Source organism: Pinus tabuliformis, chromosome 8 (assembly GCF_031772625.1).
Source record: "Pinus tabuliformis cultivar Carrire ecotype Pingquan chromosome 8, CPIR1, whole genome shotgun sequence".
NCBI lineage: Eukaryota > Viridiplantae > Streptophyta > Pinopsida > Pinales > Pinaceae > Pinus > Pinus tabuliformis.
In genome coordinates this window covers 234,308,098-234,323,879 of record NC_142294.1, presented here as the reverse complement: position 1 = coordinate 234,323,879, position 15,782 = coordinate 234,308,098, and the positions used below count along the sequence as shown (strand labels likewise).

Sequence of the window (15,782 nt, the reverse complement as noted above, 5' to 3'; positions counted from 1 at the left end):
TCTGTCATTGGTAGCCTAACCTACTACTATCTTAGAGGTACAACATTCCGAAAGTGGGAAAAAGGTCAAAGATTCCTTGAGATTTCCTGGGTGTCGTGAAGACTTTTGATGTCTACTAGTTATACTGTTCAGCAGAGAGTGTAGGGAAAACATGAAGTAATAAATAACTAAATAAATAAAATGTTAAATGATTCAATTTAACTTCATAACGAAGTTCCTTAAAGATGGGGAGTATGTAATGTCCCATAATAATTATAATAATAAAAGTAATAAATAATATACTAGCAATTGTCCCAAAAGGTACAAAGAGAGGCCGATAGGATTATTAAATTGGAATTGTTGAATTTTTCTAGAAGAGTTAATTGGTTTGTGGAAAACCTTGTTTTCTTGGACTGGATCATTGTGCAATTACTTTTCTTTAGATGTTTTGTTTATATCTATATTACAAAGAACACATTGAATGTCTTATTTCATTTTAGAGTAAGTTAATTACCCAAAATCAAGAAACCTCTATAGATGGCCAAGCATATACGAAGAATACATCTCATTCATATGCAATACCAAATCCATCTTTTCTTTTCTCTGAGTAAAATTTCAAAAGCATGAACTATGTGGTGTCTAGTACCGAGGCACATTTTCCATTTGGTTCTGAAAAAATCACGTGCCTAATCTTCCTAACAATATTTTGCACATCTCTATATGCCTTCCCCACCAGCAACACCAGTGTCTACAAGAAGAATACCTACAACAATATCTAAGGCCAATCATCCTTTTAGTGGTTGACGACGCCTTTCTAACATGGCCTATTCACTCAAATTCCAATCCCTATCTACCTATATTTTCACCTCGCCATTATTATAAACCACATGTTCCATTGTGGGTAACACCAATTATGTCTAGTCATACACTAGTTTGGTCATCTTTGGTTATTATAAGTCCTTTCATGGCTCTGAGGCTGCGTCAAGGTAGTTGTCGGGGTGGTGTGACAAGAGCATCCACTTCTTGATGTCGGTGTTTATTTGGCTAGAACTTTGTCACTTACCATTTTGAATCTATTCCACCTAAAGTGAGGAACAATATCCTTCAACAGGGAACAAGGGAATTTGGTGGCAGACCATATTTCTTTGATATTGAAATCATTGGAAACATCTTCAGGTGGACTCCCGAGCCTAGGAAGTTTCGCAAACGAAGACTTCACTTTCTCTATTCAGTGGCTTTGCACCGTCAACTCGAAACCAAGGCAACTCCAATGCTCATTTTCAAGTCATAATATTAGACTAATAGTCTATTATGTCACTTGGTCACTCACTTTTGTATCTGCTATGTTTAGTTCTCTTATGTTCTATGGCGATCCATATGTCTTAGAATTCTATATATGAACATTGTTTGGTTAGAATTCCCACCAAGCATCAATGCAAGTAATTGTCAATGGCTACATAATTAAACAATTTCCATATATTTTTTGATGTCCTTTTTGGCTAAACCTCAATGGAGGAGTAATGGTTGCTAAATCCAACTGTTAAGGGGACCCACGGAGTTTTTGGGAAAACATTTTCTCTTAACGTCTTTATTTAACTTTTTAACTCATAACAAAATATACTTCTTTAAAACACTTCTATTAAATTTTGTAAATACAAAACTAAAATTGTAAAATAAATAAATATTCATTTATTTATTTATTTTAATGATGTGAATAACCGCCATCATTATTAAAAAAAATAAAAAACAAAAATTATATAAAACTTTACGCTTATGATAAACGAAAATAGTTATAATGATTCACTGGTAAAATTCAGCGTAATCGATTAAATCATCCTCTACTTAAATAGAAAGGGAACGAAGCACATATTAGAATACCACGAAATTAAATTAAAGTCGTTTTATTGTTTTGAAACCACACATTTTAGATATAAAGACAGGATCAAATAGCGCTCAATTTCAATTTTTTTCCCTTCCGAATTTAAATAACTTCCAATTTATACGAATAATTTTGTATAAATTCAACTAAAACATTTATAAACTCAGCTCAAACATCATGCGTCATACGAGTGATAAACATGTGTGAGAAGGTTCACCATCATGCAGTTATTTACTGATACGGTTCCCCTTCAAACCTTCTAGGAAGCTCTCAATGTTTATATCCGAAGATCCTCCTCTTCGCACCGCAGTCCTCGCATTGTCTCTTAGAGCCTCGACATTTTTCTTTACCTCCGTCCCTTCGTCACTGAACAATTTTCTGATAGTTCTGGATATCTCTTTCTTTAGTATCAGTCCTTTCCCACCACTCAATCTGTATCCAATTTTCCATTCATCGACCATGAGCTTGCTGTTGGTGAATTGATCCGCCCAAAATGGAAGCCCTACCATGGGAACTCCACCAGCTATGCTTTCAAGCATTGAGTTCCATCCGCAATGAGTAACGAATCCCGCAACGGACGGATGGGATAACACTTGCAGCTGATTGCACCATGGAACAACGAGCCCCTGCCCTTTTATCTCATCCAGAAAACCGTGGGGTAAGCTGTCTGAGACTGTTGAAGAGACTATGTCTGGACGAAGAGCCCAGAGGAACAACTGCCCGCTGTCCTTCAAAACCATCGCTATTTCCTCCAGCTGAGCTTTAGTCACATGAACCATACTCCCAAAGGAAACGTATAGAACCGAACGATTAGGCTTTGCATCCAGCCACTCGGAACAGTCACATTCTGTCCAAATGCTCGTTCCAACTCTCATGTCCTTGGAATGTTCACCGTTCAAAAAACCAGAGGGAAGCAACGGACCAACATGCAGTACCGGAGGGTTCAAATTCACTTCCTTTCTTTCGAGATCGTCAAAAGAATTGCCAAGAACAAACTGCGCACAGAACAAACCACAACAGCGAGCAGAACCCATTAGAGAATTTCAGGGTATCCAGCGAAGAGCGAACCCAATTAGAATTATGGGTATCCATACCAGTTTAAGGAAGAAACTATTGGTAAGAATCGATATATTGAGTTGGAATCAACCCGAGAGCCGAACAGCCAAAACTTTTGGTGAAATCCTGAGCCTTCTGACTGCCAGAACCCGCGTGTAGGTGAAACAATACCCCTGCAGTCCAAAAACATGAATTCAGTTACCATTTGTAGAAAGAAATAGAGAAAAAAATATATATATTTAACAACTCTTATCTAGAGAACAAAAACACATGTGTTTATGACAATTTGAAGGAAAATAAGCACCTGTCGGGTAATGGCCTGCAGATCGAGCCGAGATTTCTATCGTAGGAGAAGATGGAAGCTGACATAGGTTGAGGGGCCAGTGTAGAACCCCTCGAACAACAACAAAATTCTGTTAAGTCAGATGGGTCTCGGCGGAATATAGTGAGCTCAACATAAATGCAAAACTGCGCCCAGAACAAACCACACCAGCGAGTGGAACACATTAGAGCAATCAGAGAATGGAAGTCAAATTTCGAAAAGCTCTTTACAGAGCTTCAAACCACGGCTTTGGGGGTTTGGGGATTAAGTCTAAAGAGTTGGCGGCAGGTCGTTTTAATGATACTAATTAGCGCTGGCCAAAAAGTCAGGAAGAAGAATGGTGCTTGCCAAAAGTTAGGAAAGAAGAATAGCGAAAATAACTGGCAAACTAAAGAAACGGAAAAAGCAGTAAAAATATCTTGCCATGCTAGAAAAAGCAGTTAGACTTCAAATCAACGGTTGAAAGTGTCTCACCTGATCAAAAGGAGCAGGATAAAAGTGTTGACGAAAAAGTTGATGCATAGGAAGGCCTATCGGCCTAAATATAATAAACAATAAAGAAAAGATAATAATAGTAAATAGATAATAAATAATGAAGAAGTAAATAAATAATATAACAAAATAAATAAAATAGTAAAGTTCTAAATAAGTATATAGATGCAAAAGTAAAATATAAAATAGTAACAATAAGTAAAGTTAACAAAAAGTAAAATAAAATAAGAAAGAGTTAACTAAGAGAACTATAAAAATAGTAAAAAGAAGTAAAATTATTAAAAAGTAAAAATGGATAAAATAAGAAAGAAATAGATTAAGAGAAAATTTAACTTAAATAAAACTTAAAATAAAAGTTGCATGTGGACACATGGAATGTGTGCATGGGGTTCCCTTTCCAATGTTGGGTCTATTTAATAGACGATGAAAAAGATGAGATTCATCATTCCATCATCCATTCTCTTGGGAGAAAAGTGTGGTGAGACAAAGGATTCCCTGGCAGTAATACGTTGATTGAGGGCTCGGGGGTGGCCAGCTGTAGAGAGATTACATGATGTTGAGCCTATGGTTGGGTGGAGAGTCGTCCCCAAAACTTTTTTGTGGTTAGTAGGATTCAAATAGCGTTCAACTCTGAAATCAAAAGTGAGGAATATCATCACCACAGGTAAGTTTTCTCTGCTCATATTTTTGAAATTTTATGTTAAATAATTGTTTAATTGTGTGTTGATTATAAATCGTATAATTGATGTAATTATTTGTATATTTTAAAATTTGGGTTGTTACCCTGAATTAAAACATGCAACTAATTAGCTCAATTATGTGATTTACAATAAACACTCCTCTATTCAACTAATTAGCATAGAATTTTTTAGAAATAGGAGCAAAGGAAACTTACTTGTAGCGATGATATTCCTTACTTGTAATTTCGGAGTTGAGTGCTATTTGAATCTCGCTAACCGCAACAAAGTTTTGAGGATGACTCTCCACCCAACCGTAGGCTCAGCTGCATATAATCTTGGTACAACTAACCACGCCCGAGCCCTCAATCAACGTACTACTACCAGAGAATCCTTTGTCTCACAACACTTTTCTCCCAAGAGAATGAATGATGGAATGATATCTCATCTTCCTCACCATCTATTAAATAGACCAGCCATTGGTAGGGGAACCGCATGCACACATTCCATGTGTCAACATGTAACTTTTATTTTTTATTTTAAGTTTTACCTAAGTTAAATTTTCTCTTAATTTATTTCTTTCTTATTTTATTCATTTTTACTTTTTCATAACTTTACTTATTTTTATTATTTTATAGTTCTCTTAGTTAACTTTTTCTTATTTTATTTTTACTTTTTTGTTAACTTTACTTACTATTTTATATTTTACTCTTATATATACTTATTTAGAACTTTATTATTTTATTTATTTGTTATTATTATATTTGTTCATTATTTGTTATCTATTTACCATTATTATCTTTTCTTTATTGTTTATTATTTATTTGCTTATATTTTAATATTATATTATTATTATTATTATGGGACATTACATACTCCCACATCTTTAAAGAACTTTGTCTCGAAGTTAAATTAAATCATTTAACATTTTATTTATTTAGTTATTTATTTACTTCATGATTTCGCTACACCCTCTGTTGAACTAGTATAACCAGCAGGCATTGAAAGTTTTCACAACACCCAGGAAATCTCAAGGAATCTCTGTCTTTTTTCCCACTTTCGGAACCAAACATAAGTGTCACCGGTTTGTATCCTAGTCCAACGCTGGCCCTAAATCTCGCGCCTGACTCAAACCTCATCTACCCCAAGGCAGGCATCCGATATGATACTCAATGACTCCAGGCATCTCGCAAGGCTGGCCCACTCCCTCCACACCTACTAAGGTGCACAACCCCAGGCATCGAAGTCCTTACACCCCCACCAAACTTCAGCATCCTAATCCAATACCAAGCACCTAGCCTACAATATCAGGCACTTGGCCTCCTCAAGATGTTCCCATAGCCCTTCAAGAGCTATCCATCAAGCGCTAAACAAGACAAAGGAACCATTGGCATATGTTGTGTTGATTGAGTATGTCCCCAACCTATATGGTGTATATATTCTCCCTCGTAGGTATGAGCTCCTACAAGATCATCAAATAAATCGACCCTGTCGGCCCATTTATGGATTTCCTATCCATCACCACATCTCAACATACATCCAATGCATTAACAATAATCATAGTATCATAGAAAATAATCCACATGTCAAGTCTTGCATGAGAACATAATATCATTGTTATCACAAAATTATGCATGTCATAAATCTATATACAATAACCATATGCTTCACATCATAATATCCTCCTAAGTTATAACATCAACATATCAACATCAAAAACATATCATCGCATAATAAATGAACCACATATCAATATACCTCATATCATAACATCATAATCCTTATGCATATCATATTCATCATAAGCATACAACATCATTATCATAACAACTAAATAAATAAGAACCACATGTGCATCATTACCCTTATACAATCATATCATGAAACCTCATCCCAACATTATACTCAATAGTCCTATGTTGACATAATAGTTAAATAAAACCATAACTAAGATCATAGTGTATGATTTAGATGTATCAATAACAATAAGACATTATCTAGATGCTCCACAAAAGTATCTATCTAAGCTAAGTTATTTCATCGTGATTATTCATAAATCGAAATCTTCAGTCACGTTCTATGGCAGTTGTTTCTTATGGTTGACTTGTTTGTGAAATTCCCACTCATTTACCTAAATTATCTATCTATTACTCATTTTAATTAATTCGCTCATTCTGTGTTGGTTATAGTCACCTTGAATACCATTCATTGTCATTAATAAGAAATTTGTAAGTTCCTCGTTTGTCATTCCTTCTTAGATAATGTCATCAAACATATACCTCTAACATTGGGGATCAATCTTAGAAACCCAAGATCCCTCATATATTAGTATCCATCATTTACATCAATACTAAATTTCCCTCTTCAAATCATGTATTTATTGCTAGATGCCATTTTCGTATGTCATCAATCATTAAGTACTCCTCGTAGCACAAAACATGTAATACGAAATAACATGGAATCTGTTATCGTCCCTTGGCCCATCCATACCCTAATCACTATCATTTCACTTAAATAGACAAAGTCCTATAATTACATTTATTTATTTATTACAACTTATTTGATTTATTCAAAAAATATCCAAAATTAAAAATTTAAAAATTATTAAATAAAAATATATACCCTTAAAATATTAAAAACATCTCCATTTTAAAAATTTCCCTTCCCAAAAATTATAATAAAAATATCCAATAACATTAAACCTAATTATATAATTAAATATAATATAAATTAAAACATAATAGGAAAAATAAATATCAATTATTAATTGGTAAAATACCACTGACTAAAATAAAACTCCATATTTTATATATTTATTAATTTCCTTATATATTTATTAATTTCCATACTTAATAACCCACCCATGCACAATTTCTAAGATAACATGCTTGTTAAAATATTGCACGTTAAAAATATTTAATTCTATTCGTTTTAACATATAGATTTTTTATATATTTTTAATAATAAGATGTAAATTCACTATATCTGATAGATAAAGTTATAATCGAATAAACGTTATAAACGTATTATTCGGACTCCTTGGATACTTTTAGAGTGTTATTGTTCCATAAACGTATTATTGTTGAATCAGATTTGTATTCTCATAAGGATGTCATGATATGCATACCAGACTAGTCATGGAGGTCGTCACGCAATTTTGACCCATATTGACATCACCTACATTATGTACGCTAAAGGTTGCTCAACAAACTTTGCTCGAGGTTGCTTACTTGGACCGATGTTCGAGGTAAAATTGTGAGTAGTTAAATTGCGGGGGTTACCAGTTCAAGCATCATTGGTAATTACCTCATTGACATTAATAAATTTTATTTTCCTTCATTTCTTTACATTTTTTTGGTTGGGGTGATATTGCAATTGACACGGTCCTAAATTAAAACATCAAATGGATTATTTAGATGGAGTTGTCTTTAGTGCGATTTTTTGGAGATTCTGGTGACGGAACTCGACGGAAAAAATTGAGGTTAAATCTTGATTTGTATTATTTAAAATGGTTTTTTAACTTCATATTTGGATTCAACACCCTGAATAACCCCTAGGACGCTTTGATTGTGCAGAAATTACCTATCAACCTTGCGATTTCAATAAATTGCTGCCGGATTTTAGAGAAATTTGACCGGAAAAACCCACCGGAAAAGCCTCCAAAAAGTCTCACTAAAGACAACTGCTATTTAGATTATTACATAATTAGAACATAAAATGGATTATTTACATTATTACATGTCACTAATTTTATTTAGCAGTGTATTTACTATTAATAAATCTTAATTAAATTATGGAAATTTTTCATTTTAAGATTATGAATATAAATAGTAAATATTCTTTTGGAACATGTAGTCTGAACATCCATAAGTACTAGTAATCTTTCTCTCTTTTTATATATTTTAAATAAAGTAGAATTTTAATATATTATTATTATTATTTTCAAATTAAATTAGAAAAATACATCTGCATATGTAACAATCTCGAATTAAAACATACAACTAATTAGATCAATTATGCGATTTACAATAAACACTCTTCTGTTCAATTAATTAGCATAGAATTTTTGAGAAATATGAGCAAAGGCAACTTAGTTGTAGCGATGATATTTTTTACTTGTAATTTCGGAGTTGAGTGCTATTTGAATCTCGCTAATCGCAGCAAAGTTTTGGGGACGGCTCTCCACCCAACTATAGGCTCAGCTACATATAATCTTTCTACAACTGGCCACCCCCGAACCCTCAATCAACATACTATTACTAGGGAATCCTTTGTCTCACAACATTTTTCTCCCAAGAGAATGGATGATGGAATGATCTCTCATCTTCCTCACCGTCTATTAAACATACCAAACATTGGAAGGGGATTCGTATGCACACATTCCATGTGTCAATATGCAACTTTTATTTTAAGTTTTACTTAAGTTAAACTTTCTCTTAATTTATTTATTTCTTATTTTATTCATATTTACTTTTTAATAACTTTACTTATTTTTACTATTTTTATAATTCTTTTTGTTAACTCTTTCTTCTTTTATTTTTATTTGTTTATTAACTTTACTTACTATTTTATATTTTACTTTTATATATACTTATTTAGAACTTTACTATTTTATTTATTTGTTATTACTATATTTCTTCATTATTTATTATCTATTTACTATTATTATCTTTTATTTATTGTTTATTATTTATTTTATTATATTTTAATATTATATTATTATTATTATTATTATGGGACTTGTTCGATTTCCATCCCTGCATAGTGAAATACAAAATACACTTGTAATTCAAATGAATCATTATCATAAGACAAGTAAATAGTAAATCTACTCATGTTTATTTAAGAAATCACCATAGGTGGAAGGTCATGATACAATTTGATAGTAGGTAGCTAGGTAGCAGAAGTTGACATAGACTAAGGGTTCTAAGACGTTGAAACATGAAAATAAAAGGGTTTCAAGGGCAAGGAAAGATGGGTTGAAGAAGAACGCACCAATAAAAGTATCAATCCCCGTGTCAACAAAAAGGGTGATTAAAAATATGATGAAAGGTAAAAGCATTCCTCCCTGGTCAATTTGGAAACCCTAAGGTTTTAGTCACTAACCTTGGGGAAAATTGAAATGAAAAATATAGTTGAGACTTGGTAGCTAGGTATAAGAGGTTGACATGGATCAAGGGTTCTAAGTTGAAAAATGGAAAGAAAAGGCTTTTGAGCTTAGGGAAAGATGGGTCAAATAAGAGTGCAGGTCAGTAAAACTATCGGTCTCTGTGTCTACAAAAAGGGTGATTCATAATATCATGAAAGGTAAAATAATTCCTCCTCAATCAATAAAATTCAATTTGGAAACCCTACGGTTTTAGTCACAAACCCTAGGGAAAATTTAAATGAAAAACAAGTTGACATTTGGAAAGAAGGTAGCAGAAGTTGACACGGGCCAAGGGTTATAAGTTGAAACATGAAAAGAAAAGGGTTTCAAACTCATGGAAAGATGGGTTGAAGAAGAGCGCACCAATAAAGGTATTAATCTTTGTGTCAACAAAAAGGGTGATTCAGAATATGATGAAAGGTCAAAGCATTCCTCATCACTCAACAAAAATCAATTTGGAAACCCTAGCATTCTAGTCACAAACCCTAGGGAAAATTTAAGTGAAAGACAAGTTGAGACTTGGTTGTTAGGTAACATAAGTTAGCATGGACCAAGGGTTCTAAGTTGAAAAGTGTTTCGAGCTTAGGGAAAGATGGGTCAAAGAAGAGCACACTACTAAAGGTATCGATCCCTGTGTCAACAAAAAGGGTGATTCAGAATATGATGAAAGGTAAAAGCATTCATCCTCAATCAATAAAAATCAATTTGGAAACCCTAGGGTTCTAGTCACATGGACCAAGGGTTCTAAGTTGAAACATGTAAAGAAAAGGGTTTTTATATGAAGGAAAGATGGGTCGAAGAAGAGAACATGTACGTAAAAGTATCGATCCCTGTGTTAGCTAAAAGGGTGATTAAAAATATGATGAAAGGTAAAAGCATTCATCATGTATGAAAGGTAAAATAATTTTAATGATTATGTGAATTGTATGTATGAGGCACCTAAAGATGATATAACTCGTGAAACATGTAACCAACGACAAGCATTCTATTCTGAGAAAGAAATTAGTTGGCAAGAAAGGAAAGGAATCAAAAACACCTGAGACTATTGCATTTGTAAGCACACCTGAACACATACATTTTATTTAGGAAAACCAAATGAATCACATACATAACACAAATAAAGAATAAATGGTTAATTTTCCCTTTAATTCTAATGTGTGAAACAATTAACAAAAAATGTTTATCTGAGGTTTTGCGTATGAGAAAAAATCCTAAAAATACCTAACGTCCTTCTTCTCAAGTAGTAACTGGGCCTTGTGAAGATTTTAGAATAGGGTACTAGGGCCACATCATAAATTTCACTGACGACACTTCCAACAGCCAAAAAACCAACCAAGGTATGGAGAGGGTTATAATGGCCAAACATACTAGGGCTACATCTTGAAAGAGATGGAAACAATTCCAATAGCCTAACCAAGGTCGCCTCAGGTCTAAGTTCTCCCGCACCTCAACCTATAGGGAATGATGCCCTAATATTTGGTCACTAAGTTACCTGGGTCTAGTGGGAATGGATGAATCTCAACTTCTTGTTGTCTGTTTTGAACCCAAAATCCCTACCATGTGTTGAGAGACAAGATGAAGTTCTGTGAAATTTTCCACGTAGGCCTTACCCCCTTCACAGGTTTCTATCCATGTACTCGATTTGTCACTGGATGATGCAATATTTTAAGCTCCCTAAAAGACAAATTTATATGTTTAAATATGAAAAACAACCATGACGACTTATGTGTTGCTTGTCGCCATGGTCTTAGCATGAACTATAAATCATCTTGTGGCCCTTATGGGGAATTTAGTGTGTTCAGGTTAAGATTGTTTTTAGAAAGGCTTTGCTTCACTTAGGGTGTGCAACAAAATATAAGCTCAAATAAATTAGGTACAAATATTCTGGAAATATTTAAGTGAGCTTAGTGTGTGAGGTGATTGTGTGTGCAAGTGAAATTGTGAGCATACAAGGTGTGAATTGATATGGATATGGAGTGATCCTTTACAATTCCCTTAATTAAACTATGTGATGTTTGTTCCTTGCAAGAAACGAAATGATGTGTGGATGATGGGCCACTTACTTCTTTCCTAATTGTACTATGTGAGCATACTCACATATGTTTGTGTGCAAATTTTTAAAGTAAAATATAAGGAATTACTCTACTTGTACATAATGGTTACTAAAGAAAATTGGTTTGTAGTGATGGTGCGTGCAAGGGGAACCTAGTGCACATACAAAGTGTTTGAATTGCAAGCATGTGGATATGTGGTTCACGATCCTTCAATATAATTCCCCTAATTACACTATGTGATTTTTGTTCCTTACAAGAAAAGAAATGATGTGTGGATGATGGACCACATACTTCTTTCCTAATTATAGAACGTGAACATATGTTTGCGTGCAAAATTTCAAAGTAAAATATAAGCCTCAATTACTCTACATGTAATGGTTAGTAAAGAAAATTGGTTAGTAGTGATGGTGTGAGCACGATGAATCTAGTACACATACAACATGTTTGAATTGCATGTGTGAAATATCAATTATATATTTCTGATGTGTGGTTAAATATATTGCTATAAATGGTTAATAAAATACAATATTGTTAATTTTTTTTAAATAATTTGATTGATCATAGAAATATTGTCTCCATTTACTAAGTGAAGCATTTGACCTTTTTCAAAATTAGTTCTTCTTAGCAACAATTTTTCATTTGTTCAAGAGACTATATAAATCCTACACTAAAAGTGATTTCTACAACAAAGTGAAGCATTTCAATACATTTTTCAAATTTACTTATTTTTAGCAACGATTTTTTATTTCTTCAAAAGACTATATAAATCCCAAAATATAAGTGATCCCTACTGTAACAAGGAAAGTATTATATTTTTGTTTATATATATCATATACCAAACATTTCAATTATTTAAATCCAATGTCAATTATTTAAATCTACTCGCTTGTAAAATAATTTACAAGGCTGTCGAACTAATGACTAATAGAAATTAAGTTTAAATTATTATATAGGAAACTTCTACATATATATTTTAGAGGGAATTATTACTTAAAGAACTTAATGATGTGGTGAAACTTTTGAATTTGAGAGAATAAGATATTCTTGAAAAATAAAGCTAGTGATTACCAACTTGAAGGGCCAAATTTATTTCATGAGAGAAAACAAAATCTATATTTATAAATTTACACAAGTTTAATAACCTATAAGATAATTTGTGACTAAAAAACCATACAATAAGTAAAGACACACTCCATGATACAATAAATATCATATTCAACTAAGTTTTAAGTATGTTAACATTTAAAAGCCTACTATACAAAATCAAATTAGTTGGAAAACAATTTCTTCGAAACACCGTATCATTTAACGTTGTATTCAATTTTGTCCTCTGTTTTAGTTTGTATTTAAAAAAAATAAATTCTAAATATTAAAATATCGCATACAATTTAAATAGTTGTTTATTTGTATATTATTTATTTGATTATGAAGCAAAAATCTTCTTAAATGTTAAAATTCTTAAGTCAATATGCCATGGAAAAACCATTTCTTCATTCCAAAGTAGATGGACAATCAAAAGTAGATGGAATTAGGAAAAAATCAAGAAATCTTGCAATATCAGTGTTTGAATCATGTTTTTGATGGTGGAAATGGATTTAGCACCATCAAAAACTATTGGGAACCCAAAATCTTGAAGTTTAACATTTGTAACTTGGATTTACAAAATTCCATGGGTGAATTTATCAAAATCTTTTTGTTGAATTTAAGGTTTTGTGTTGGACACCTAATCCTAAATGGGTTAGTGTGGAAGCTGAATGGACAAAAGGAGTCCAAGAGACCTTGGGATGTGAAACCCAACAGTCATAACAATGTACTATAAATGTATATCTCATGTTAATAAAAAATGTATTGCATGTTTTATCTTTCATATTTCTGGTTGCCCATGTGTGTTTAACATGGTATCAGAGCGGGCAATTGCTGGTCCTGCTCCAATTTGAGCCACTTGTTTTGTGGTCTCTATATATATGTCAGTTCTGTGTTACCTGACCTCTGACTCTACCTTATTCCCCTCCGACCTGAAATAACCTGCCTCTGCCAGTGTTGCACATCTGTCCATATCATATTAACGCTGTCCCATAACAGTTGAATGATTTTGTTTCCTTTCAATATGCGTTGAGCAAGCTTGCTTACGATGGCCAATCATTCCTAACTCCTATTCGAGGAGTTTATGTTGAAAACGTTGTGGCAGCAAATAAAAATCAGAGCGTAGAATAAAAGTTCTACTGATAGTAACGGTTTCCCTGACATAATGCGCTGCCTCTGCCATAACGCATCTGTCTTGACATAATGCTCTCTGGCGCACCAGCATTGCCTCTGGCCATAACGTATCTATTCATGACGCTGGTCTGACACTGGTCTGTCCCTATTCCAAATTGCTGGCTCCAATCTGCCAAGGCTTACCCATTCCCAGCGACCATTTCGCCTTGTTCTAGCTGTTCAGGGAAACTGAAAGGGAGGTTCCAAATATTTACAGTTATTGTCTCAGCATACGTTTTGGGTAATAGCATTTGCAGCTGTATTCTCTGATCATGGAGTCGAGGGCTTTGAACGGTTGCCTTTCTGGTCTCTGTGGACTCACTGGCGGATGTTGTGCAATGCATCTTTTTCTTTGAAACCGGAAAAAGAGCATCGGGTCTTATAATGCTGCTAGTGCCTCTTAAATGTATATCTGGTATTCTGGACTTTTTCAGGTTTTAATTTTATGCTTTGGTTGTTTGTCGCTGTCGGCATGATTGTCAATGGTATTAAATGGTATCTTCATCACAAACTTCGCTTAGCTGTGTAACGGATACTCTCGTTGCTACCCCATTTGAAGATTGTTTCAGTTTGTCACGGGTTTGTTTTTAATATTATGGATCCACAGAGTTTTCTGCAGATTTCATAATTTCATAGGTTGCGGGGAAATTATAGTGGTGATGAGATGGGACTGAAAGACAATGTATACAGCGTTCTCTCATGGGCGCGTACCCATAGCATTCAATTCTTCAATTTCTGCATCTGACATTGGTGTCACTCTTCTCACTTTCTTCCCATCTTCACTTACAACTAGTTGTGAAGACGTTCTCAGCGCCGCTGTGACCAATGCATAGTTACTAACAAGACTCTTCACTTTCTTGAATGATGCGATAACCGGAATAGGAACAAATCCTTCTGCGTCCTTACTCACAAATTTCATCAAATAGTCGTTAGTACTCAGATTTGCATCACTAAAATAATACTCCACCTGTCTGACAATTTTCTGTCTGAGCTCTTCAGTAAGAACACCACCCTTGGCCAAAGAATTGAAGCAGCACAGGTTGCATTGGTCACCGAATCCTGCTTCAAACCTAGCGAAGGCGCAGCCCATATCAGTTGAGGGAGAGAAGAACTCGTTGTGGGTAGCGGAGCAGTGCGTTAAACTCCCTGAGGCAGCGACACAGTGTAACCATTCCTGAGATGGTTTGAAGACAACGAGGTTAGTTCTGAACTTCCTGAAGCCTTGTCGCGGTCAGCGAGACTTACCACGAATCAGTTGTAGCCGCGAATTATTTGAGGAAGCAAGGAACAATTTTTGAATCCCGATTGGTTACAAAGAATCTGAGTCGGCACAGCACAAGTCAAGGCAGCTGAGGTCTCTAGTGAATATCAGTACCAGACTTGAAGGGTGATATAATCACAGAGAAAGACAACGACCAGTTTGCAAGCTCGGGAAGGGCATTACGATAACAACTGAAGTTTCGCCCAGAAACACACAGTGGCGATCACTTTTCTGGTTACTTAGGAATAAAATTCAGGTCAATTGGGTTCATTCATTTGATTTCGTGGCGCTCTGATCGCTGGATTTTATTAGTCTATTGAACGTGGAAGACGCAGCAAAGTCAAGGACGAAGTTGTCATTGCTGTTCATGCTGGCGCATGTCTGAGTTCCCGCGTCCCTGCAAGGCCATCCTGCGACCGGAGGTACCAAAATCAAGCAGCAGAGAAACACGACCTTTCTTCAGCCTGGACGTTCATGATTTAACACTCCAGTGAGGTGTTGTCTTGTGTGTCAAATTACACACTTCAGAAAAAATGTTGGAAAATAGCAATTCGAATTGCATCAAGGAAGTAGTTTTGACCACTGGACTGTGCATTATATTTGGATGGCATTATGGATGAGGTGTTTTACATAAGTCTATATATTGGGCTGATATAG

General features: G+C 34.3%; 1 protein-coding gene across 1 annotated transcript; it reads right to left on the bottom strand.

The window, feature by feature from the left end:
• Positions 1 to 2,085: 2,085 nt before the first annotated feature.
• LOC149234980 (UDP-glycosyltransferase 86A1-like) lies at positions 2,086 to 14,208 on the bottom strand. Its single transcript, XM_089368422.1, has 4 exons — positions 14,009 to 14,208; positions 13,591 to 13,656; positions 3,006 to 3,087; positions 2,086 to 2,853 (listed from the first exon to the last, which is right to left on the bottom strand). The coding sequence occupies exons 1-4, from the start codon at positions 14,206 to 14,208 to the stop codon at positions 2,086 to 2,088; spliced, it is 1,116 nt and encodes a 371-aa protein (XP_089224548.1).
• Positions 14,209 to 15,782: the final 1,574 nt, after the last annotated feature.

Coding starts and splice junctions, on each gene's coding strand:
- LOC149234980 (XM_089368422.1), bottom strand. CDS start 14,208: ATGCATTGCACAACATCCGCCAGTGAGTCCACAGAGACCAGAAAGGCA. Junction 3,088..13,590: donor AAGGTAGAGTCAGAGGTCAG/GTAACACAGAAC, acceptor TTTGGACTGCAG/GGGTATTGTTTCACCTACAC. Junction 2,854..3,005: donor TTTGGCTGTTCGGCTCTCGG/GTTGATTCCAAC, acceptor TTCTGTGCGCAG/TTTGTTCTTGGCAATTCTTT.